The sequence below is a fragment of the Pteropus vampyrus genome, unplaced genomic scaffold (assembly GCF_000151845.1).
Source record: "Pteropus vampyrus isolate Shadow unplaced genomic scaffold, Pvam_2.0 Scaffold75, whole genome shotgun sequence".
In the NCBI taxonomy this organism is placed as follows: Eukaryota; Metazoa; Chordata; class Mammalia; order Chiroptera; family Pteropodidae; genus Pteropus; species Pteropus vampyrus.
Genome location: NW_011888856.1, coordinates 1,304,541 through 1,329,470, shown reverse-complemented (window position 1 = coordinate 1,329,470; position 24,930 = coordinate 1,304,541). Strand labels below are relative to the sequence as shown.

The 24,930-nt window shown below is 45.4% G+C and overlaps 2 protein-coding genes and 1 pseudogene across 3 annotated transcripts in view; 2 read left to right on the top strand and 1 right to left on the bottom strand.

Annotated features, from left to right (window-relative positions):
- The window catches only part of FKBP9 (FK506 binding protein 9), a 29,270-nt gene extending 7,331 nt beyond the window's left edge, over window positions 1-21,939 (bottom strand). Inside the window, exons 1-7 of the mRNA XM_023532040.1 lie at window positions 21,567-21,939; window positions 14,104-14,249; window positions 13,521-13,710; window positions 12,767-12,912; window positions 10,039-10,228; window positions 4,961-5,106; window positions 1,988-2,174 (exon numbers count right to left, since the gene is read on the bottom strand). Of these exons, the coding sequence (XP_023387808.1) occupies window positions 1,988-2,174; window positions 4,961-5,106; window positions 10,039-10,228; window positions 12,767-12,912; window positions 13,521-13,710; window positions 14,104-14,249; window positions 21,567-21,799 (1,238 nt within the window). The 5' untranslated portion in view covers window positions 21,800-21,939. The remainder of the gene's footprint in view (window positions 1-1,987; window positions 2,175-4,960; window positions 5,107-10,038; window positions 10,229-12,766; window positions 12,913-13,520; window positions 13,711-14,103; window positions 14,250-21,566) is intronic.
- Window positions 1-24,930, top strand: part of RP9 (RP9, pre-mRNA splicing factor) — a 167,805-nt gene that overhangs the window by 97,019 nt on the left and 45,856 nt on the right. The window lies entirely within an intron of this gene.
- LOC111741261 lies at window positions 17,642-17,760 on the top strand (annotated as a pseudogene).

The window sequence follows — 24,930 nt, the reverse complement described above, 5'->3', positions numbered from 1 at the left end:
TGCCAGTCTTGCTCTCAGACATTCTCCTCAATCCTTCTGTGCATTCCTTCCTGGCTTCCCATCCTTCGCAAGCTTCCTGCTTCCTGCCTGTGGCTTGCCCTCTCTGGCTCCCCACCCACGGTTCCTCTTATCCTGTCAACAGCCAGCAGCACCTGCCTCAGTAGAGTCCACACGGGGCTCAGAGTTGGAGCAAGTCCAACCTTCCACAAGGGGCTCCTCCCCGACACACAGGTGGGCAGACGCCCGCCACGCTTCCCATTATCCTATTATTCTGAAACTCACACCCAGAAAAGTCCGGCAGGGACGCTGCCTTTACACAGAACACAAATGACTCTCAGGGTACAGAATGGAATCTATGATATGAAGAAGGAGCATCACGGGGCTCCCAGCTGCTCTGTAAGAAGGTCGTGAACCCACCAAACACACACCAGAAGGCTGGGAGGCTGCTTCTCCCCACCCCACAGGAGAAGCATATCCTGAGCCCACCGAGCAGGACATCCTTTGCTCCACCCCCTCCTTTCCCTTTCCACGGCTGTAGGAGCACCTGACAAAAATATGAACATTAGCAAGAGTGACAACAGTAAGCCCTCGAACTTACAGACTGTTCTAAACTTATGGACCATTTTCACACGCATAAACTCACTCAGTCCCCAAAACAACTAGAAGCCACGCTGCCTCCCCACTGCCCTCCACAAGCTTCTGATATTAGTACAGGGAGGTCTGTTTTAAGTCACGTCCCTGTAAATCTTTGCCCCAGAAGCTGGTACATATTTCATTGATTCCATAAGGCCTGTTTTTTCACATTTTAACATCTCTGCAATTGGGATGCATTTTACTGTTGACAGCACGTCATTATTTTGGGCAGCATTTTTACTTCCTTAGAGATTCATAAAATGATGCTCCTAATAATCGACACATTTTGGATTTGATGAAATAATGCCAAATGCATCAGTACACAGGATCTCATAGCAGCAGAGAGAATGCTGTCAAGAGTATGTCCCTGGGGCTCTCTCTATGCCCTGCTCTGCCCAGCCACACGCTGTCGCCAGAAGGCAGAGGGACTTGTAGAAGGGAGAGAAGGCCCGCCCCATCTAGAATAAACGCAGCCGCACATACTTCTTGATAGGAAGCCCTTCTTTCTTCCCAGGCCCAAACTTAGGAATCTAAGTCAGGCTCAGTATAAAAATGAATGTGCTTACATGGAGATATAAGAAAGGCTAGAAATGTTTCTTCTCCAAAGAAGAGAATATTGTATTAACTTACAGACACATCTGAAGTTTCAGATAACACATAAGAAGCAAAGCTCTAGCCTCCCTGATACGAGTTTATACTACTGATTACTACTAATATGTTTTCAGATTCATCTCAATTAACATTTATAACATGCTCCCTTTGTGCTAGGCTCTGGGCTGGATGTAAGGAATAAAAAATATGAATAAACACGTCAGGTGTCACTAAGGTCGTCAGATCAGCAAAAGAAATAGAAACAAAAATAACAAGCGGGTAATACAAAAGTAGGAGTGGTTGATTCTGCCTGAGAAATAAGAAAAGATTCTGAGGAAACGGAGGACATCGAAGCCAGGGCAGAAGTCGGCCGGAGGAAAGGTGGGAGCTGTGCACATCCTGCACCACTGCACACCGCAGCCCTGGGAGGTGGAAGGTGGGTCCTAGCGGGTGATGCTTGGGAGGCAGAACGGGCCTGATGAGCCAGACTCCGGAGTCTGCACTTTATCTGTGGGTTAGTTTTTAAAGATATCAGGTATAAGATAAGATTTGTTTTCCTGAAAGACAATTTCCCAGGAGCATGGGGAGACCGTTCACCTGAACGGGGATGTGGGGTTCAGCTATGTGGGGACCGGGCGGGCGGCGGGAGGACCATGGAGATGAGAGCTCTCGACCAGTATCTGAGGAAAGGGAAAGGAGACTCCTGGGAACACACGGCTGCTGTCCCCCCGGCCTGCCCCCCACCATTCCTGGCCGCCCTTACGTGGAGTCCAGCAGGGTCCCGTCCAGAAGCGAGGCGTTGTAGTGGTACTTGAGGTAATCCCCCTTCTTGCTCAGCACCGAGCAGTCGGGGGGCTTGTAGTGGGAGGTGACGCTGATGGAGTCCGCGGGGTTGTGGAAGTCGATCACGTGGATGTCAAACACCAGCACGGCCGAGCCAGGGATGTTCCCTAAAGGATGGACACAGGAATTCACGAGGGCGCCCTCCAGGCGTCACCAGTGAGGAACACGGGTGCCCAGGTTGAAACCCTGGGGAATACTGTGAGAGTGAAACAACCTAACCCTCATTTCATACATGGGGAAACTGAGGCACAGATTCGCCCAGGGTCACGTAGCCCATGGGATTGAGACTGAACGATTTATGGGCCAAGTTCATCACAGATGAGAAAACTAAAGCCCAGCCAAAGTAAGACTTGCCCCAACTCCTACCAGACGTAAGAGGTGAGATGAGAAAAATCAGCTGTAGAGTGAAAATCGCTCTGGTGCCCTATCATTCTGCAAGAGAAACAAAACCAACAAAAACTCCTTGGGGAATGATACGGAGCCCAAACTGGCCCCCACACACCCCTGCTGAGACGGTGCAGCAGTGTGCACAAATGCCTTTACGACATATCCTATCGGTTCTACACAAAATTATTAGTATACTTTCCTCTTCCATTTTCTCCACTTTTGAAAACATCACCCCACATCTGCATAATACTTTACAGTTTACAGAAGTATTTTTCGTCCATATTCCCGCATTAAATCTCCGCAGCAACCTTGTGCGGAAAACGGCGGCACCAGAACGAAATGCTAAGAACAGAGCCTGAGAATCCCACGGGGAGCCCAGCATTTCGTCCCTTCCGCAAATCTTCGCTGAGCGTTGACTGTGCGCCTGGCCCCGTGCTGTGTGGTGAGGAACCACAAACGTCTTCTGTGTCCCGACACCCTCCTCAGGTCAGGCCCTCGGGGGTTAACATGAGGTCCCATCACACCTCACAAAGAGGACAGAGGTGCACTCCGCACGGAAGCACTTGGGGGTTATGCGTCAGGGCGCCCCTCCCCCATGGCAATGTATGATTCGGGATAAAGCAGCCTCATGCCCAGAAAATTTATGAGTCTTCGGATGCTTTCCAGAGCCTTATATAATTCTCTGCAGAGCTGTCTCATTCTTGATAGGAAGCCAAAAGGAGAAAAATCATTTAAGCAAATGTTTTCCATCAATACGTTCTTTTTAGAGAAAGGAAGCTTAGTCCTGAGGGCATAGCCCAACGTGGGTACTCAGAACGTAGTTTTCTATTTCTGTATGTATTTGGCTGGAAGTAGAATTTTACATGATACAAAACGAAGCATCAAGAAACTAAATCAACAAGACACAAAGTGAGGCCAATCAACTATGTCTTAAGTACGTATGAGCTGTTGTGGCTTTACCAATCAGAAATTTGAGTCAGTGGGGGAAAGTGTTTCTCTACAGCATAGCTTCATCTCCAAACGACCTGATATTTCTCAGATCCTCTGGACAAACCCTACTGGGGAAATGCCAAATATGACATATCAATAGCAGTCTGAAGAGGGTTAACAAAATGAAGTTGTACAGCCAGCCTGGCCAATCAGAATCCCATCAGCAAAAAGAAAACAAAAGAGAAATAAATACTGCCTTGACTATGCCTAAGAAGCTAGCAAAAAATGGTGCACGAGGGAAAACATAATTAAGAAAGGAAATATGGCTGGGAATCCTATGTGACGGTTAAAAAGGCCTGTTGGCATAGAAAGTTGTTCACGGCAAATCAGGTGAAGAGAGAAATTACAAAGTACCATATGTGAATGATCCTGATTTTTTTTTCAGTACTTATTAGGGTAGGTGGGTGTGTATTTCCTTTTACCTGCACAGATTCACAACACTCTAAAGTATAGAAGAGTATTCGGTTTGTGGTGGTATTAATTTTCTATTACTGCCATAGTAAATTACCACAAACTTGGTCGTTTAAACCAACACAAATGTATTCTCAGGACTCTGGAAGTCTAAATTCGAGGTGTTGGCAGGGATGAGTTCCTTTTGGAGGCTTCCGGGGAGAATTTGTTTCCTTGCCTTTTCCAGCTTCTCAAGGCCACCCGCATTCCTTGGCTTGTGGCCCCTTCTTCCATAGTCTAAGTCAGCAGCCTAATAGCATCTTCTCCTCTCTACGGCCTCCTGCTTCCCTCCTACTCTTGTGAGGACGTCAAGGCCACGGGAATGACCCATGATAATCTCCCCACCTCCAGATCCTTATCTCAATCACATCTGCAAAATCCCTTGTAGCGTATAAAGTAACATGTCACAGGTTTGCGGGGAGAGGACATGGACGCCTTTTGAGGTCACTCTTCTGCCACATGACAATGTTTATTCCTGGGAACTGGGATTATGGGAGATTTCTGTTTTCTTTGGTTATCTGTATTTTCTTTTAATAAAGTGAACAGGTATTATTTGCGTAATTTTTAAAAGAGAGTTTGCTATTAGGGTGACGAAAATGTTCTGAAGCTGGAGTAGGGTGATGGTCACTAAAAGTCAGAATTGCATACTTAAAATGGGTGAATTTTCTGGTATACAACTTACGCCACAGTAAAAGTGTTAAAAACCAAACCCCCAAAAAGGAGCTTTGTAATTTACTTTCGAATGGCTCAACAACAACAAATTTTAATTTATACGCTGAGAGAGAAAATAAATACAGCACGACGTTAACAACTGGTCAGACTACGAGGAGTTCAGGGTACAGTTCTTTCAACTTTGGTGTAGGTTTAAAAGTTTTTCAACAGGAAAAGGAAAACGGGCAGAGGGGGACAAGGTGGGGGCAACAGAGCATCTCTAGAAACTAAAGCCGTTCGGGCCTTCGAGGCTGAAGCTGGAACCCATCTTGGCTCCCAGGAGCCCGGGGGGCTTGGACCCAGCCTGGTTGGTGCCGCTTCCTTAGTTCAGCCTGAAGAAGGCGGCCACACTCACCTCGCCCTTCCTCGCCATACCCCAGGTGGGGCGGGACCACGATCCTCCGCTTCTCGCCGATGCACACACCGAGCAAACCTTCATCCATGCCAGCGATCACGTAGCCCTGCCCGATGTACGTGTCAAAGGTGCGGTTCCTGGAGTAGCTGGAAAAGAAACGCACGAGGTCCCTCAGCAGAGGCACCGCAGCAGAAGTCGGCACGGCGAGGCCGCGGGAACACGGAGGCCTGGCACCCCGGAAGAGGGTGAGCCTCAGACCCTGGGGACACAGCCAGGACACTCTCCTCTGAAACGGAGAACGAGAAGCCAGCACCGCGCGGCCAGCGACAGGCCTCCAACCTTCTGGTTAGGTCAGGTCCTGAATGGGATGCGGTGACAGGGAACCACCATGGGAATGGAGCTATTGTAAGTTGGACCATACGCCTGTAACCGCGTCAAGTTAATGAAAAATCATCAAAAATCAGCCCCTACCAGCAATGAAGAATGTGTCCAAGGACAATGTCCCCAGTATCCAAAGGGGAGAACAGCTGTACATGTGGCACACAGATATTTGGATTGCCAGAAAAACGCCCATATACCAAGAGCCAGCTAACTCTGCAGTCTCCACCAACGCCTGGATGAGTTCTCCCTACTGCAGTGCCCGCTCCCCAAGCTACCTGCTGGTGAGTTCTTGGGTTTCTCAAATGCCAATGGCAGGAGGCCCAAGCATTCCGCTCGGTGGAGAGATCTAGCCTCTGTGTAAACTGCCAATTGAGTCCGAATACTCTGGGTTTGGTGAGAATAAGAAATGATTCCCCAAAGCCTGATGATTCCAGAGTAAAATAATAAAACTTCATCTGCCACGTCTACTACCCAACTGTGAACCACAGTGATGTGCACCGATCCCCCACCCCCACCTGGTACAGAGCCTGGCCTGAAGGAGCCGGTCACTTTCACCATGACCTCATCAAATACAGCCAAAGGATGACTGCCTCAGAGAAGGCAGCCAGCTGAGTGAGGAGATGGCAAAATTGTGACAGGCTCTTCCTTCTCAACACTCCTCAGACACCACAAAGCCAAGGGGCGTGAAGAAATGATGATAACAGATGACTCTCCTCACCCGGGAAGCAGATTATCTGCACAACCCTCCTGGAGAAGCCTGTGGAGCAGGAGCATTGGGCAGCTTCAGACCCCATCCCCCCTCAGGGGCCAGGAAGACCAGGACGGGAACACGGCGGCTAAGGAAGGGCAGGCTCGGCTCTCCAACCTCCCACGTTCCCCACGTTGCTGCTTCTCCAGTGGGTGCTTGGCGAGCATCAGCAAAGAGCGGCTCACCGCTAGCCATTTGGGGAACAGGAGGATACCTGCAAGATGGGATCCCTTATAAAGGGACACCAGACAGTGGGAGAGATGGCAGGTGCCTCAGAGGAGGGAAGAGCCACCAGCTGGAATAGTCAGCAAAGGTTCCGTGTGGTTGCGGGGGGAGCGGACCCAGGGATATGGGGACCAGCACGAGGGAAGAGCACTGGGGTAAGAGAGGGCAGAGGCTAGAGGCAGGAAAGAGCTTCAGCAGAGGCTGGAGGGACAGGCTGGGCTCTAAGTATATATTTTAAATAACTTCTTAAGAAGACTTAAATAAATGGAAAACCATCGTGTTCCCCATGGGAAAGCTGAGAATTATAAAGTTGTTGATGTCCCCCAAACTAATTTACAAACTTTAAAACAATCCCAATCAAAACCTGAGTGGTGTGTACAGGGGAGCAGGGGACTCTAAAATTCATTTGGAAAAAGAAATGATCAAGAATACCGTTCTGAAGGCACAGCATATAGCAAGCTCTCATTCCCGTAAAACTTTAAAACGGGGGAACACGTATTGCACTGTGTATATACGGAAGACCTATGAAATTTTTAACACTGGTTCCCTGTGAAAAGTAGAACTGGATGTTTGAGGGACAAGAATAGGGGGGAAATTCTTTATTGTTTACCTTTTTATACTTCTAGGATTTTAAACCATGTCAATGTAGCACTTAGAAAATAATGTTTAAAAAAAGAAAAAGAATACTCTCTATCATATAAATTAAAAAACTACAATAAAGATATGATAGTGGCCCAGGAACAGCTAGACCAATGAGAAAAGACCCAAAAATATATTTAAAAATTTGGTACACAATAAGAGTCAGATTTTAGATGAGTAAGGAAAAAAAAAAAACCAGTTATTTAATAATGGGTGTTGGACACACTAGCTGACCATCTGGAAAAAATAGTTAGGTCCTTATTGTCACACTGAATACCAAAACAAATTCCAGATGGACTGAAGATTTAAACATGAAAGCATTTATAAGTATGGGGAGAGACTGAAAGGTTATTAATATTTATCCTGGGCAGTGAGAATAGACGGGTTGATGAGAAAGTATTACATTTTATTATATATCTTTATATTGTTTCATTTTACAAAACAACATAACACTTCATAAAATAAAAATTCTAATAAAGAATATTTTACAGGTTAAAAAAAAAACATTCAAAGGGTATGAGGAAAATACAGGCAAATGTTTACTCTAGGGGAAGGGACAGACTCTTTAGCAAGTCACCAAAAATAGAATATATAAGAATAAAGGAAGCCATAAAAGAGAAGTGTAATGTATTTAACAACATAAAAAGTTTACATTTAAATAGGTCAAAAATCACAATGACCGAAATTAAAATGTAAATAAATCGGGGACATGCTTTCAACAATATACAACCATAAAAGGGTTAAAATCTTTAACGTATAGAGCAGTGGTCCCCAACCTTTTTGGCACCAGGACGGGTGCTCCTGTGAGAATCTAACGCCTAATGATCTGAGGTGGAGCTGAGGCGGTGATGCTAGCGCTGGGGAGCGGCTGCAAATACAGATGAAACTTCACTAGCTCACCCGCAGCTCGTCTCCTGCTGTGCAGCCCAGTTCCTAACAGGCCAAGAACCTTTACGGGTCTGTGGCCTAGGGGGTGGGAATCCCTGGTATAGAGTCTTCAACTCAATAAGAAAAGATAAATACCAGTATCCTTAACATAAAAAACAGGCAAAAGACATAAACAGGTAAATCACAAAAGAAGATATCCTAATAGTCAGTAAATATTTGAAAGAATTTTAACCTTAATAGCAATCAAAGAAATTCAGATTAAAGCTATAAGTTTCCATTTTTCGTCTTTAAATTAGCAAAGATTACTTTTAAATGATACTCAGCATTACCAAGTTTCCAGGAAATGGGGCACTCCTAGACAGTGATGGAAAACCTTGCTTGAGGACAACTTTGTAGTGAATGTCAAAAGCTATAAAAATACACAAAACCTGACCCAGAGATTCTTCTAGAAATCTATCCCAAGGAAACAATTAATCATATACTTTAAAATTTAGCTACAAAAATAATTACTGCAACCATCCCTAGAAAGTCAAAAGGTAGAAAACAACAGAGAATGATTACCTCAATTAAGGCAAATCTATACAACAGAATATTATTTAGCTGTTAGAACAGGCTAAATCCTAATGTACTAAGATAAAAACCTGTTTGAAACATAAGAAAACTGTGATTCCATTAATATGGGGGAAAAATCTGGTATCCGCTAGAAAAATGGTCCTTCAATTTGAAATATTCCAGGGAATAAAGGATAGAACCAAGTTCATACGTGACGAGGAATAATACACACACACACACACACACACACACACACACTCTCTCTCTCTCTCTCTCTCTCTCTCTCTCTCTCTCTCTCTCTCTCTCTCTCTCTCTCTCTCTCTCTGGAGATTTTGGTAATAGAAAAGGAGTGAAAACAATTCAAATGTTCATCAATAGGAAATGGTTAAATAAATATGGCATATTCACCCAATAAAACACTAGACAGACATAAAAAAGTCAATGATTCCTTTCTATGCATGAATATGGAAAAATTCCAAGGTGGAAAAAAGCAAGAAGCAAAATATACAGTATACACACTATACATTATATTCTATAAGCTATATACTACAAAGGGGAGAAAATAAGACAACATTTATATTTGCTTATATGTGCAATAGAAAAAATCCACACACCAGAAGAATGAAAAAAGAAACTTATTAATAAAAGTGGTTATCTCTAAGTGTCCACAGGGGATTGTGAGGTAGGCAGGGACGGGTGGTACAAAATATCTCAATGAATACTTTAATTTTGAACCATGTGACTATTACCTTTTCCCAAAATATCAAAGGAAAAATTTAAAAGAAGAGATCCTAGGGGTAGGAAAATGAATTATTCAAATAAAATAATACCATATAAAAATTCTTCTGTAATGTGTCTCAGTGACTAAGTCGACTTGAAGTCTATTACCTCAGAGAGACAGGTAGACTGCTGTCACAATTTGTTTGCTCTACGGTAGTTTCCAAACAACACGTGCCACTTAAGGAGGGAGACATACCAAACACCAGGCATGCCCCAGCCACCTGCAGGCTAAGCCTTATAAACACAACACAACTATGAATAACAGCAGAGGATGGCTAATAAGCCTCTGCGCAGCAGGAAGGAAGCTGAATGCCTCCAACCACTCACTCCCACCCCAGAAGATAAGCCTTTAAAGTTTGCAGAGCACTTTCATCTACCGTATCTCTTTAATCTAACCATCTCTTTGAGAAAGGTGCTAATCACAGGTAAAAAATCTGAAGCTCAGGAAGGTCAAATGCTATCCAAAGTCACACAGCCAGTGGGCCACGCACAAGGATTAGAACCCAGGTCTCCTAGTACCAAGTCTGTTCTCTTCTCCTCCTACAGCCTGGACCTCCCCTCTGGCCACTTCCCATCTTGGATGCCATAGCTGGGTTTAATGCTTGGATAGCTGAGCACCGTACAGGGGAATGGTAGGCATCTAGAGTGAGCCTCTCCTGTTGACCTGCAGATTCAGCTCCCACAGGCCGCAAGGAGACAGTTCTACCACCCTCTGAAGGAATTCAGTATCAGAAAACATAAACCTGGATTGGATGAAAATACCAACTCCAAGTCAGCATTGACAGAGTATTTAGATCGCAGTCCAGCCAGTAGTGTATCTTTAATAAGACATTCTGGTGAGTGAAGGCTCCGACCATTTCCTCACCTGGAATCAAAGAAGGTGCCGTCCAGAAGTGTGCCATTATAATGATACCTGAGGAAGTCCCCACTCTGACTTCGCCGCTCACAGTTTTCAGGTACTACCTTATTCTCAATGGAAATGCCATCCTTGGGGTTATGAAGGTCCAACAACGCAACATCAAACACGAGAGATGCCTGTCCAGGAATGTCTTTCCCTAGAATGGAATGGAGGAAGATGATGAAACCAGGACACAAGATTTAGGAAGTACTTAAACTGCAATCCAACACCCACTGTGTTGGTGCCAGTCATTCCTTGATGTTTTCCAGCCAAGGACACAGATGTTCTGTCTTGTCTTGGGTGGTTCCCCCTGGTGTCCAACCCTGGGCTTCCAGGTATAATCTGAAGCTTAACTTCTCTAGAAAAGGTAGCAAAGTGATATTAATGACATGAGAGACTCTCTATGACCATATTTTCTAGGTTTGTGCTGGCAAATCAAGGCTCTATGTGGGTGGTTATGCAAACCCAAATACATACCTCTGTGAGTTTCCGTTTGTGTACAAATGCAAATCACAGACATTTAAAGGCACAAATTCCAAAGCTCAGATCTGCTTCTGGAGAACATTACATAGACTTGTTCTTTGGAACCCACAGCCAATTTTTTACAGAGACAACGTGCAATCCAAAACAAGATATAAATAAACACTAAAGTTAGCTGAGATGAGAGGAAAACATGGCACCCACGACCTAAATAAATAGTCTTCAAAGCATTTCTGTCTCACTCCTGGATGATGGTACTGCCTCTCTTGGATCTTCCTAACAGTGATGATTTGTTCAACATCTGCAACACGGTAATCCACACGGAGAGATTATTGAGCACTAGCTCTTACTGCAAAGATCAACATCAGCCAATAAATAACTCTAAACCCAGTACTTTGGGATAAAGGGAAGTTAAGTGACAAATCACCTACCCCAAGTCGGTTACTTGCCATTTGTTATGCCCCGAGAAGGGGTAGGCCTGGGCAAGGTGAACCTCAGGGCAACCCAGCCTGTGCTCCCTCGACTGGCTCTTTGGCACCCCCTGCCTCTTTCCCCTCAGGCGGATGATGAAATCTGCTGAAACCAGGCTGCTGAGTCAGCCTCTGGAATGCAAGGTGTGGTCAATTTCTGAAATATGGGTGCGGGTGTGGGGGGGAGATGCAGTAGACTATTCATCTTTTGTATTTTTCTATATCTTTTAATTTCAGAGAAAAAAAAAGAAAGCTTTAAAAAGTCACCCCAGGGTTTAAATTTTTCTAGCATGATCATGTATGTACTCATTGACTCTTTGGTTTTTTTTTTTTTTTTACAACTTTATTGAGATAGAATTTCCACACCATACAATTCACCTAGTCAACGTTATATACCTCAATAGCTGAGCACAATGTCAAAGTATAAAGTATTTTAAAAATAACTATTTTAAATAAACGATTTATTTTAAATATTTAAGTTATCGATTCTTTAAAATAAATAAATAGAGAATAGTCCTCATATTAGGCTAGGCATCGAGTTTTTATTATGTATGTCAGGTTCATGTAGATGATGTCAAAAAGGATTTGGGAGCCAAGGAGAATGAAATTCCATTGGCCAAGGATAAGACAATTGGAGCACCAATAGGAATAACAGCATATCTAGGGAAAGGGAGAATTAAGACACAGTTACAGTAATTGTTCTCATACTTCCCTTTTGGCAGGGAACTCCCCAGCCCTCGCCCCACTTTGAAAGAGACTATCTGCAGATTCCAACACGTAAAACATGTAAAAGCAGAGGGGGCAGGGGAGAAGGCCGAACGCCATCCGCTCTGTCTCCCCTTCCCTCCAGCTCTGGACCCGGGAAAACATTATGTTAAGGGGTCATTACATGTTGGGAACCACTGTCAGTGAACTTCTTAAAGAGCACTGTGTTTTCTCTTCTATTTTTAACTATGTATATCTGCTCGCTTAAATGCCTGGAGGGGTCTCTGTTGTGTCAGCCTCTCCGTAGAATTAAATGTGCCTGAAATTCAAATACGAGTAACTGAGAAATTCTATTTATGCCAATATTCTATTTATGCCAATTTTCCCTCACAGTAAAAGAACAATTCCATTAATTCAAATTAATGTGTTTTTTTCCTAACGTTATGCTTTGCATTTGTCCACACAGAGCTAACGTCACAGGTAGAACCCACGGAAGTACACATCAGGGGAAAAATGGGAATTCTGGCATCAAATGCAAAATTTCTACTTTGATGTCTACAATATTTAGACTGTGTAGTTCAAATTTCATTTCACAGATGGGAAACACATAGGCTGGAGAGGTCGGTGGCCAAGGTTTTAGCTTACGAGGCAGTGGCAGACAGCTCAATTATGAACATCGACGACCAGGAATAAGTGTGGGTTTCTGCAACTCACCCGTCAGACAGCGGAGGACCTCAGCTAGCACTGCCCCACACAACCTTCTGCAGTGACGGGGACATTCTGTGTCTGCACTGTCCAGTACAGTAGTACTCAGCAACGTATGCCTCTTAAGTACACGCAGTGTGGCTGTGTGACCAACGCACAGCATTTTCATTAAAATTGGATTTTAATTCATTTTAATTTAAATGTAAACAGCTCTAGGTTTTAAACAGTGCGGGTCTCACACAAAAGATCTGGGGATTTCACGTGCCAAGGTGAGTTAATCACTGCAGTAAAAATAAGGACAGACGAGAACGACCCAGAGGGTTAGAAGGACTTACCATCTCCGCCTTCTCCATAGGCCAGAAAAGGAGGAATGGTGATAACACGCTTCTCCCCCACACACATCCCCAGCAGCCCTTTGTCCATCCCAGGGATCAGCCAGCCGATTCCCACGTACGTGTCATACGTTTTCATGCGATTGTGACTGAAAACCAATGAGAAAAAGAAAAAGTTCTATACCAGGAGGACGTTTCTAACTCATCCCTCAATAAGGTTTTTGTTGCCCAAATCTCAGGCGAACCATGAACCCCTACCCATCCCTGGAGACAAGCATATATGGATCTTTGCTCTCAGTCACAGAGCAGATGTCCTCAGATGTATAAAAAGCATGTAATTAAGCCACGACGACTTATAAAAATAGGCCTGTTAATCCACCTAATCATATTCTGACACTACTATGAGAGGTAAAGTTTCACTGTTCCCCAGCTTAGCACCTGACGCCCACAGTTCTCCATAGCTTCATATACATTCAGCCTTCCTTCCTCCTTCCATGGGAAAACTGTAGAAATGAACCTACTTGGTAATAGGGCCCTTCACTTAATGAGGCCTCAAAATACTACTAATTTAGGTAAACACTGCTCTTAAGTTTTTCTAAGATGTATACATTTTGACTCTGGCACTCTGGAGCATGAAACATTAACCGAGAACTTTAAGTGAAGGAGTTGACACTGGTGAAAGCTGAGAATGGTCCCTTTTCTGGTTTCTCCAGGGGCATGAAAAGCAGGTGATACCAGCCAGAACGGTGGTTCTTACCTCGAATCGAATAGTGTCCCGTCCAAGAACGTTCCGTTGTAGTGGTACCTCACAAAATCCGACACCTGGATGGTCCGAGGGCAACTGGGGGGCTTGAAGTAAGTGTGAATCTGAACCTGATCTTCAGCGTTCCAAATATCCATCAGGAGGACATCGAAATGAAGCACTGAATTAGGGGGGATCACACCAGCTAGAAATCGAAGAGAGTTCACACTGAGAAGCTGCTGCCTTTCAGGCCACACAGACACCTAGGATGCTGCCAAGGGTTCAAGGGGACACCGGTCTCCAATTCCAAAATGAGCCATGCTCCCACCCTCTTTCCTCCAAATGAAATTCAAAGAGAAAAAGCAAACTTTTCTTCTCAACAAAGGTAACATTCAATACACCTATGTTAACAACACCTCCTTTCATATCTAGAAGAAATAAACCTAAGTTGGGAAATTTAGCTCTGTGTGTGTGTGTGTGTGTGTTCACTGCTTATTTTTCCCAACCTAAAAGATTCTCCAGTATGCCCAACTGAACAGCCTATTAATGTTCTGGTCGTTTCTGCAGATGTGTTTATGAACATGGGATGAAAACTTACAAACGCCTTCACTTCCGTAAGCGAGCGTCGGAGGTATCTTCACGAAACGCCTCTCATTCACGCACATACCAACCAGAGCCTGGTCCATCCCTACAATCAGCTGTCCTTTCCCCACAAACACGTTGAACGTGGAGTCTCTGTCATAGCTGAAGACCCAAAGGGCAGGGAGAGAGAAAAAAAAGTATAAATAATCTTTCCCTTAGTGAAATCAACCTGTGGAAATGTACCCGCAGGCAGACGGAGGTCACTGCAAAGCAGAAAGCCTGCAGGGGAGTTACTGATACAGGAAGAGTACTTGCAGGGCTAGAATTTTTAAATTATCTTGAATGTTGTCAGCAAATCTAATTAGATAAGCATCAGTATAACTCTCCCCAGAATATATGTAGTTTATTTTGCAACATAGCTACCAATTACTCTACTAAATATACAGTTTACTCTATTTCTGTATGATTGGTACATAAAAGCAACATCATAGATACTAATGCCCAAGTTAACACATATTTTTTTTTCTTTTTTCTTTCTTTAAATCAATAAATTAAACAAAGAGGCAGCATGGTGTAGCATAAAGGATACCTGAACTCTCTTAACCTCAGTTTCCTCCTCTGCAAAACAAGATCTGTGTGACATAAATACGTGAAAAGTGCTCTGAAAACCCAAGAGTTATGCCAATGTTACTACAATCATTACAGGCAATAGAAAGTTGATGTAGTCTTGAAATCACTACGATTTGTGTTTTAAAGGTAATGGCCTTAAGTTGGAAGATAAAGAATGGAATCATGGCTATGGCCCACGCTCACATCCTCTTCAATGTCAAATCCAGCAACCAACAAGGGTCTGCATATGAGGAGACAGGGCTGGGTGCTTTGAGGGATATGAAAGACGTGTAAGGCATAGACCTCGGCTATCAAAAAACACTGGCAGAGACACCCACAGAGGTTCAGATGCTGTGGTTAAGAAAACAACTACAGGGCTGAGCTTATAATAACGAAACACTGGAAGTAACTTCGAAGTTCAAGAGCATGGCACTGACTGCATTTATGGCCATTTGAAAACAACAGAGGTCTATTATGGGGATATAATGTACAGTGTGGTGACTATAGTTAATAATGTATTTATTATACAGCATATTTGTGAGTTGCTAAGAGAGTAGATCTTAAAAATTCTCATTGCAAGAAAATTTTTGTAACCATGTATGGTGACCGATGTTAACAACACTTACTGTGGTGATCATTTTGCAATATATACACATATCAAATTGTTACATTGTACCTCTGAAACTAATATAATGTTAAATATCGATTATACCTCAATTAAAGTTTTAAAGAAAAAAATAACAGATTTCTATTCACTAGCAAAGAAGGATACACAAATTAAAAGTGCAGGTTACAGAGACACAGTATAAAATAATCCCATTTTGAATTTACATATATAGATGCACATGAAAATAATCCACAAGGTGATACATGAAAATATGATCAATGATAATCCATGGGTAGGAGATTTTAGGTATAATAAAATGTTGAGAGCTGCTGAATTTACCTCATTTGGATGTACCGACCTTTGTTCAGTAAATTACTTCTAGCTTTTTCTCACTGTCCCCAAAGAGCAGCTTGGGAAGGCGGCACAGTCCACCTTGCCACCACCAAGGCAGCTTCCTCAGACCCATTCTCATCTTCCCTTTCTCCTCCTAGTTTTACAGCCCATTTTAATAGCCTTCCTTTCTCCAAGGTCAGTGCACAAAAAGCAAGATTCCAAGTCTAGGCCAACAAGCCAGAGGACAAAAGCACATGACCAGCTCTGTGCCCTGGACGGCTTTACATCTCCACCCTCAACCTCTGGAGAACCAACACCCGCCCTCCGAATCCAACTCTTGAATTTCACTCTGCCGGGTCGCCATGCCCTGAACCGCCATCAAACTGGCAGGTTTACGTTAATAATGGACCAGAACTGAAACTTCAAAGACAGAACATGTGCAAACAGCAACAATGCGCAGGCTGGAAACCGCTTTATAATTACCTTTTTCATCCACAGAACCTGAATATAGTTCCCGAATTTAATGAGATTTTTAAATAATAACTACTTAGAGAGTGTGTATTATGTCAGGCACAGTGGCAAACTAAGCTTTTCCATATACTACCTCATTTGATCTGTACACACACTTTAAGGTGGGTGCTGATACTTAGGCTCCTTGGGAGTGAAAAAATTTCCCAAGCTCACAAGGTGAGTCAAGGGGGAAAAAAAGCTGGAACCCAGGACGGTCCAGCTCCTACCCTCCAAGCACAGGACCTCCCCAGGTGATGTGTGAAAAGCGTTGTTGCCTCACAGTATTAATTTCGTCATTTGATGACTCCCTAAGCAAAGTGCTAAAAACAAAACACAATGTTCTGAAAGAAAATGTATAATTTACATGCATGAGAAATCAATAATGCAAGACCAGTCTTATCTACTGCCGAAAACTCTGACAATCTGGAAAAATAAAGTCGCTCTGTCAGCACAAATGGCATAAATTCATTTGCAGCCTCAAGCCCAGAACTGGTCATGAAAACGAAGCTCTGGAACAAGCAGTTATACGACCTGTCCCAGGATCTGGCTGATTCACACCTTTTGCAGACATTTCGGTCCGGGTCCTGCAGGAAATAGATGATACACCCAAACTAGGCAGTTCAGGAAAATTTAATAAAAAGGGCTGAGTGCAAAAGTGTGTGCAGGATGCAGAGAAATACAGGGACATGCAATACCTCTGGGGATGAGTAGGGGGTGCTGTTGTCACACCTGGGCTTGAAGGATCCGGGGCGGAGAGGGGCAGAAGCTAAGCTAGGGTCTTTAGTCCAGGGACACAGTCCAAGTGACTCTACAGACAGGAAGCCAGAGGAATAAATATGTCCTCTCCCCTCTCCTACGTCCCCCTGACCTCCTGCTGATGCCCCATTGGTTGAATCCAACCAGAAGCCAGATGACAAGGAGGCCACTGATATAATCCATACTATACACATATAGTCCGTACAGAACAGCCTCTGAGAGCAAAAAGCAAGTGGAACAGAGGGAGGGTGGACCTAAAAGGCAAGTGTAGCTCACCCTGCACATCCAGCAGTCCCCTTTCCTCTCTAATGGACCCCGCTCATTCTCTGCTGCCTTTGATTGCTACCCCTGACATCTCTACCTTCCCCTGCCCCACCGGGGTAACGGGATGTGGCTGTGGTATCGCCCAATGATGCTCTTCAAGATTATCAGCCCAAAATCCACTAAGGTAGGGGACATCATAGAAATCTATTATTTTCACCTCACTGAACGACCTACACACGAGCACACATTACAGCATAGTCCTCGGGATAAATGACTACGCCGCCACTGTATTCTTAAGGCATAAACACTGTGGCTCTATTTCCAAGCATAAGGTTCGACCTGCAGTTGAGGATGAACTTTTAGGAGAACATGTGGCAAACTGAACACACTCCCTCTCTCAATCCCCTAAAACCCATTCCTTTCCCAAGCTCCTAAGCCACTCTTTGTAAAAAAGGACTCAGAAAACAGGAAAGGAGTCTACGGCCATGCCACCCTGAACGTGCCCGATCCCATCTGATCTCAGAAGCTAAGCGATGTCGGGCCTGGTTAGTACTTGGATGGGAGACCAACTAGGAAGACCAGGTGCTGTAGGCGCTTAAAACAAACAAACAAACAAAAAAACAAAAAAACAGGAAAGGAGGCCATTGCCATCAAGAGATGGCAACAATATTTTGGAAGATGGAGAGAGAGTGGACCAGAAGAGAAGAAACATTATCGAGGTGTAAATAAAGGGGTCGTGGCCAAGGGTGGATGCCGTGTGCCTCCCCGAGCCTGCAGAGGTGGCAGGGCAGAAGGAAGCCTGGAACTTGCAGGTCTGAATTCAGAACGGCTACACCTCAACCCGATATATGTTTTAAACTTCAGTCCCCAGAAAGAGATCAGAGTAAACAAAGAGACTGGCCCACTGGGGGGTGCTAGGAATGCTGCTAAAGTCCTCAAACGCTGAATCAGGTGTGGCTGACAAGGGGTTCCCAAGATCTGGAGGGTGAGAGCAGGACCCCACGGGAATGGGTTTTGGGGGCTCGAGAGAGGGAGTGTGTTCAGGATCCTGCAGGCGGGGAGCCGGTGTCTTCTCCTCGAGTCTGGAGCAGCAGCCACCGGAGCATATTAACAAGCCCATGGAGGCGCCGGATAAAATGAAGCCACGTCCGAGCCAGTGGCCAACGGCCGACGGGCTGGACCTCCTGGCATCTGCAAAAGCCCATTAGCTGAAAAGACATCAACCGCTCCCAAGCGCCAGGCAGAGATGCAGGCAGAAAGCTCTGTGGAAGAAAAGGCCCTTTGTGGTTTAGGACTCTGGTCAAGGTGACAGCCATTGTGTTCTTCAGGACAAACCTCCAAATCAGCAGCCAAAGCCCAAAACACCTTAGATTTCTTCTCCCCGGAGATCTTGTGGCAGGAATAGCAAAGCTGCGCCCTAGTACTTCATAAATCCCCAAAGGAATGGAGGCCCTAGAGAAAAACTCCCATTAGTGAAGCACCTACTCCGTGCCCCACCCCTTTCACTCCACTGTCCACACTGCAGCCACAGGGACCTTTGCAAAATGTAAGTCTGATCCTCACTCTCCCGATTAAAACTCTTCGATGGCTTTCCATTGTCCTTTGACTTGCTCTGGATTAGTCCAAACTCCATAGCCACGGACGAGATCTCTCAAAAGCTTGGCCAGCCTTCCTCTCTGGAATTCCTCTCCCCTCACCTTCTCCCCACTGTCACTCCCCTACTGCCACTCCAAGCTCAGGCCACACTGAACAGCTTGAATGTCCCCCACACAGTACCCCAGGGCACTGCCTGTGCTCTTTCCTCTACCAGCCACGCCCTTTCTTCTCCCCACAACCCTCACCCCTCAGCATCTCCCTGTAAACTTTAATCCTCTTCAGGTCTCATCCCTGCAATGCCAGGACTCCGTCCTGACCGCCACCTCCCCCCACACACACACACACTCACCACACACACACCACGTACAGTTAGGCCTTCTGTGTGCTTCCATAGCTCCTTGCCTTTCTTCCATCATATATATGGTAGACTATAGACTCTGGCACCAAACTGCCTAGGTTCAAAGCCCCACTCCGCCACTTCGTAGCTGGCTACCTTGGGCAAATCACTTGAACTTTCTGAGCCTCAGTTTCTTCCTTTGTAATGAGATATCTCCCTCACTGTCTTGTGGGGTTAAATGAATACATTGGAGATCGAATGAATTAACATATGTAAAGGCGTGTGGTAAAAGCCACATGTGAATTCTACAGTGTGAGACCGGAGGGCGTGCTGTTACTGTATTTATCACACTATGTAATTGCCTGAACTATTAGTGGCACCGTCTAGGGGACACCGTCTTCAGGGACACGCACCGTATATAGGTCTGCTAAATGGACAATACTCCTCTGTACTCTTTCCACTGTCTGACACTGTTTCAAAGTAGCCGCCATGCCTAGACAACTCGTTTTAGTGGGAATTAATAATTACCATCAGCACGAACAGGAAATTCTTCTCTATTTTCTAACTAAAGAAGCATATGAAAGAAGACATAGAAATGGTCAACAAACACATGAAAAGATGCTCAGCACCATTAGCCACCAGGGAAATACAAATCAAAATCACAAGGAGACACCCACTGCACACCCGCTAGGATGGCAATATTAAAAAAGACAGACAATTATAAGCGTTAGGGAGAATGTGGAGAAATTATAACCATCATGTATTGCTGGCGAGAATGTAAAATGGTGCAGCCATGTTGGATAAACAGTTTGGCAGTTCTTCAAGGAGTTAAATATAGTTACCAAAGAACCCAGCAATTCCACTCCTAGGTATATACCAAAATAAATGAAACACATATCCACACAAAACCTTGTGAGTAATGATGTGCACACATCATTATTCATAATAGCCAAAAAGTGTAAAATGCTCATCAACTGACAAACGTGTGGTAGAGCCATACAATGAGATATTATACAGCCATTAAAAGGGATGAGGTACTGACAAATGCTGTAACATGAATAAACCCTGAAACCATTATGCTAAGTGAAAGAAGCCAGGCACAAAGCACCACAAATTGTATGATTCCACAAAGAGACAGAGAGTAGATCGGTGGCTCCCTGGGGTTGGAGGGCACAGACCACTAATGGGTCCAGCGTTTCTTTTGGGGAGTGACGAAAATGTTCTGCAAATAGATAGTTGTGATGGCTGCACGAGTCTGTGAATATACGAAAAACTATTAAATTGTACACTTTAAAGGGGTGAATCGTATCGTATGTGACTTATATCTCAATCCGTTTTTTTTTAAGCAACTGAAACAATAGTAAGAATGACCATTTCTGAGCAGTTGCTATGTGCCACGTGGTATGCTAATCAGCTTTTATAGATTCACTCACTGTCTGTAATTTCAAAAAAGCCAAGAGAAGCTAAGAGAATGTTTTGAAAGATAACTTCGGGATGAGTCTAGTGCAGCCTTAGGGCACAGAGCATTTCCGAAGCAAACAGCTCTCTTCGCCCAGGCCCAGGCTGGCGATCCGCTGGGGGAAGTGCCCGCACAGCCCAGTTGGTAAGAAAGCCTCAGGGAGGAGAGCGGAATGAGCTGAAGCCAAAGAGGCCTGTTAACCCCTAAAACTAAACTGGAGCGAAGTGGGGTACAGGGGCTGTGCTCTTGGGGCAGGAATCGTGGGCATGGTGCAAGGCCCCATGGCAAAGCTGAGACTCGCGCTGGACTACATCCTGCCCCGGGGAGGTTTCTGCAAGGCCAGAAAGGGCGGGCGGTGGTAGTTATACGCACAGACTCTGGACTTGGGCTGCCGGGCTGACTCCGCTTAAACAAGTTTCTTAGCCTCGACGGCCTCGAGCTACTTCACTGGCTAAATGAGGGTGGTAACGGCATCAACCTCAGAGAACTGTTGTAAGAATTAAATGAGTTCATTATATGGAAAGCACTTAGAACTACCCTGGGACGCTGAAATAGCTCCAGCAACGTTCGAGGTTGCTATCATCAGCTGCAGCATCGGCGGCACGGTCTGTCTAGATACCCGGGCCGCGCGGAAAGGCACAGTAAAGGGAGGTGGCAGGCGGACGCCAACATTTACTCGGGGCTGGGGGGTGGGATCTACCACGGAGAGGCCATCTTACGTAGATTCCGCCTTTCCAAGCGCGCTGGGAGCGCATGACTTGCCCCAACTCCGCTACGCACAGGCTTCTCCAAGAGTCCAGTCCTGGGTGGGAGGACCAGGGAAGCACAAGGGCCGGTAGGCGCGCCCCTGGGGCTGAGGGATTTAGGGTCGGGGAGCTCTGCGGGAGGAAGAGGGAGAGGGAGGAGCGCGAGGTTCGCGGGGCGGAGCTGGGGGAGGTCCGTCGGGAGAGAAAGGCCTGTCCGGAGAGAGGGAGCGGGAAAGCCGGCCGGGTGCGCGGGGAGCGGTACCTGGAGTCGAACTTCTGGCCGTCGGGGAATGTCCCCACGTAGTGGTAGCGCACGAAGTCGCCGCTGCGCACAGTGCGCGGGCACTCGTCGGGCACGAAGCGTCGCTCGATCTGCAGCTCCGTGTCGGAACCCAGGCCCAGGCCCGCGACGGGCGCTGCCTGCCCGGTCACCCAGAGCAGCAGCAGGAGCAGCGGCGGCGGTGGGGGCCGCCAGCCCCGGGCCCTGAACGCCATCGGGGGAAGCGAGGAGAGGAGCGCGCGGCGGGCGCGGAGCCGGCCTGGGCGCAGCTGCGTTTGCAAACGTGGAAAAGGCTCCCGGCCCTCCCGGAGCGGAGAGCAGCCACCCCCTCTCCTCCGCCCCCCGGCCACATCCGAGCGAGGGGAGGAGCCGCGGCCGCGCGCGGGGCCGGGCCTGATGCGCCCTGCACCGCCCCGGCGCGGCCGGATCCTCCGAGCCCGCTGGCCCGCGCCGGCAACAGGGCTGGCAGCTGCAGGAGGGACCCGTCCCCGAGGGAGAAATTGTGAACTCCTCGGGACTGGGCTTTGGGCCAAAGTTGAGAAAAAAGTGTTTAGTGCCTAAGCAGACCCGCTGGTGGCCGTCTGTCCCTGGAGACTCCGGATTTAGGACCATGCCAGGCTCCTACGTGGCCGTAGATCCAATTACCCGTTACCGCTTTGGGGAGGGAGAGAAAGTAAGATTTTTGTTTACTTATTTTTTTAGCGTAGTTACAAGTGTGGATTCCACATTGAAAAAAAAAAAAAAAGCCATTCTTCAGGAGTTTTTTTTCTTTTTCAGGATTTCTTTTAATACTTAAAGATAGGGTGAAGGCAGGTCCTGTGAGGCTCTCTTGACAGTTGGACAGCTGCGAATTTTAAGTTGCCAGCTGTTGAGTGTTCCCCAGGCCATCAAGATGTACTGTGAGCTGACTTAATAGCAAACATCCCACAGGGTCTCACACAGGAGGCTAAGCCGGGGAGGACTTCACACTAGAGACCCAGATGCTGCAAGACATTCACTGGAGAAGTTAAATAGCTTAGAATCGGTCATTCTTATTTATTAAAACTGCACTAATGGAAGCAAGTCACCAAAAGTTTCTCCATTTATTTTGGAAGTATCAAGCGATGGTCGTTGGCGCCAGCTCAAGACCAACGGGAATTCCCAGTCTGGCGTGGTGCAGCGAGGAAGGAAACTTTAGTCACTGCAAATAGCTCAATTGTGATATAGCAGGGCCTGAGAACAGCACAGCTGTGGAACATCTCAACAGCGTGACAGCTCAACTGTGAAACAGCACAGCTAGCTGTGAGGCCGCCCCCCAGGGCCAGGTGGCCCCTGGCGAGGCCCCTCTCAGGCTAGGCAGTTCTTGCTCTGCTCCCTTCAACTACATTCTGACCCCCTCCCCTTTGCTCTGTCGGGGACCAGGCTCTGATGGCAGGACCACAGCGCAGGCAGGCAGTTCAGTGCAGGCATGAAGTGAAATTTACATTAGAGGCCCCTGTGTAGGAACAGTTGCTAGGCTGTTTTTTTAAAATTTGAGACCAGTTGGCTACCAGGAGCCCTTCTTAGTAGGTATCTTCTTTTGCAGGGTCCACAGAAGCAAACAATCCTGATACCAAAATGTGGCAAAAATAGCAAAAGAGAGAAAGAAACTGGGTACCAATCTAACTTACAAATATAGATGCAAAAATACTAACTAAAATGAGCAAATTGAATTCCACAATTTATTAAGGAAATAATATATCTAACATTATGTGGACTACCTAAGTGATCTTCGGTAAGTTAATTAACACAGTATTCTCTGTGAAATGAACATAAAACATAATTATAAATGATTTTAGATCTTAGTAGATCCCAGAATCTAATGAGAAACATGTAGCACTAAAGAAATGTTCATTGTTTCTATTAGAGCTTATTCTAATGAAACTTAAAACCTGTTGATATAATTCATCCTGTTAGCCCCGTTAGTCTGTATGGCTTGGGTAAAGTTGATCCCGCCCCTGGGAATTAGAGTGGGCCAGAGTGCTGCACGCATCTCCTTGACCACGGTGATTGTCTCCATGACAGGTACATGGCCCTTGCTAAGCTAGTGCATATAATACATAGACGTGTAATTGGAACTGAGAAAGGTTTCTTTCAGCTAGGGCTGCTAGGTTGTTGGCCATCTTTGCCCTCACAGTGGGAGAACCCACATGAGAATGAAGCAATACAAAGGAAAGTGAAACTGAGAAAGAGAAATTGCTAACTATAACATTTCAGCACCTAGATCCAGCCATTCCTGAAGTTCCACCGCATATGTCACATATATGAAACAATAAACTCCTTTATTATTTTTCTTAAAAGTTTGATTTGAAAGTTGGTCTGTTGTTTTCAAAAGAGTCTTGACAAATACTTGCTAAAATGGAGTTATCAATCCCTGGGTCTTCTTGCTGAGATCAAATCATTGTGTTAAGCGGATATTTGAACAATCAAAACTCAATTTCAGGTGTGAGAAACCCAACTCAAATGGTTTCTGCATAAAAGTATATCCTAAGGTTTTCATATTATTTGCTTGTTGCTATGAGGTCACTGTTTGTGAAGAATGGTGGTATCTTTTCTTTTTATGTTTTCCTCTTTTGGCCAGGAACAAAGCCTCCTCAGGAGGGGAGGAACTATTCTGGTTGTTTGGTTGATGTGAGCCTCTTAGATGTATCTCTGACATGCACCATGGAGTCACCTGACCGGAGGTGAGGGGTGTTTAGGCAGTGGAGCCTGGCCTAACATTTCTCTCTTTGTGAGTTTCAAAGCCACTTCATGTGATCTCTCCATGAGTAAGCTTGGGCCTCCTCATAGCATGGTGGCCTCGGGGCAGTTAGCTTACATCCCTGAAGGCTTCAGGAAGGAATATTTCAAAAGAACCAAGAGGAAGCTATATGACTTTTACTGACTTAATCTAAAAAATGATAAGGCATCCCTTCTACTACTTTCTACTGGTTACAAGCAAATCACTAAGGTTGGTCTAAATTCAAGGAAAGGGGCATAGACCCACCTCTCCATGGGAGGAGTGTCAAGGTCATTTGTAGAAAACAAGTGAGATGGAAGATTATTGCAGCCAACAATTAATATAATTCCACTTAACAGATACACTTTAAAAACACAACCTAGTTGAGGACCTAACACTTTTGCATCCTGGCTCCATGACTTACTAGCTCTGCCTCCTTGGGCATGTCATTTAACTCTTTGGGCTCCTTCTCCTTATTTATAAACTTAAAGTAATACATATAAGTTTTTAAAGATTTTAAAGATGAAATCAACTCTTATTAAAGGCTTAGCTCAATAACCAGCCCATAAAAAGCGCTCCTTGTATGTTAGCTTTTCACTTCCAGCACCC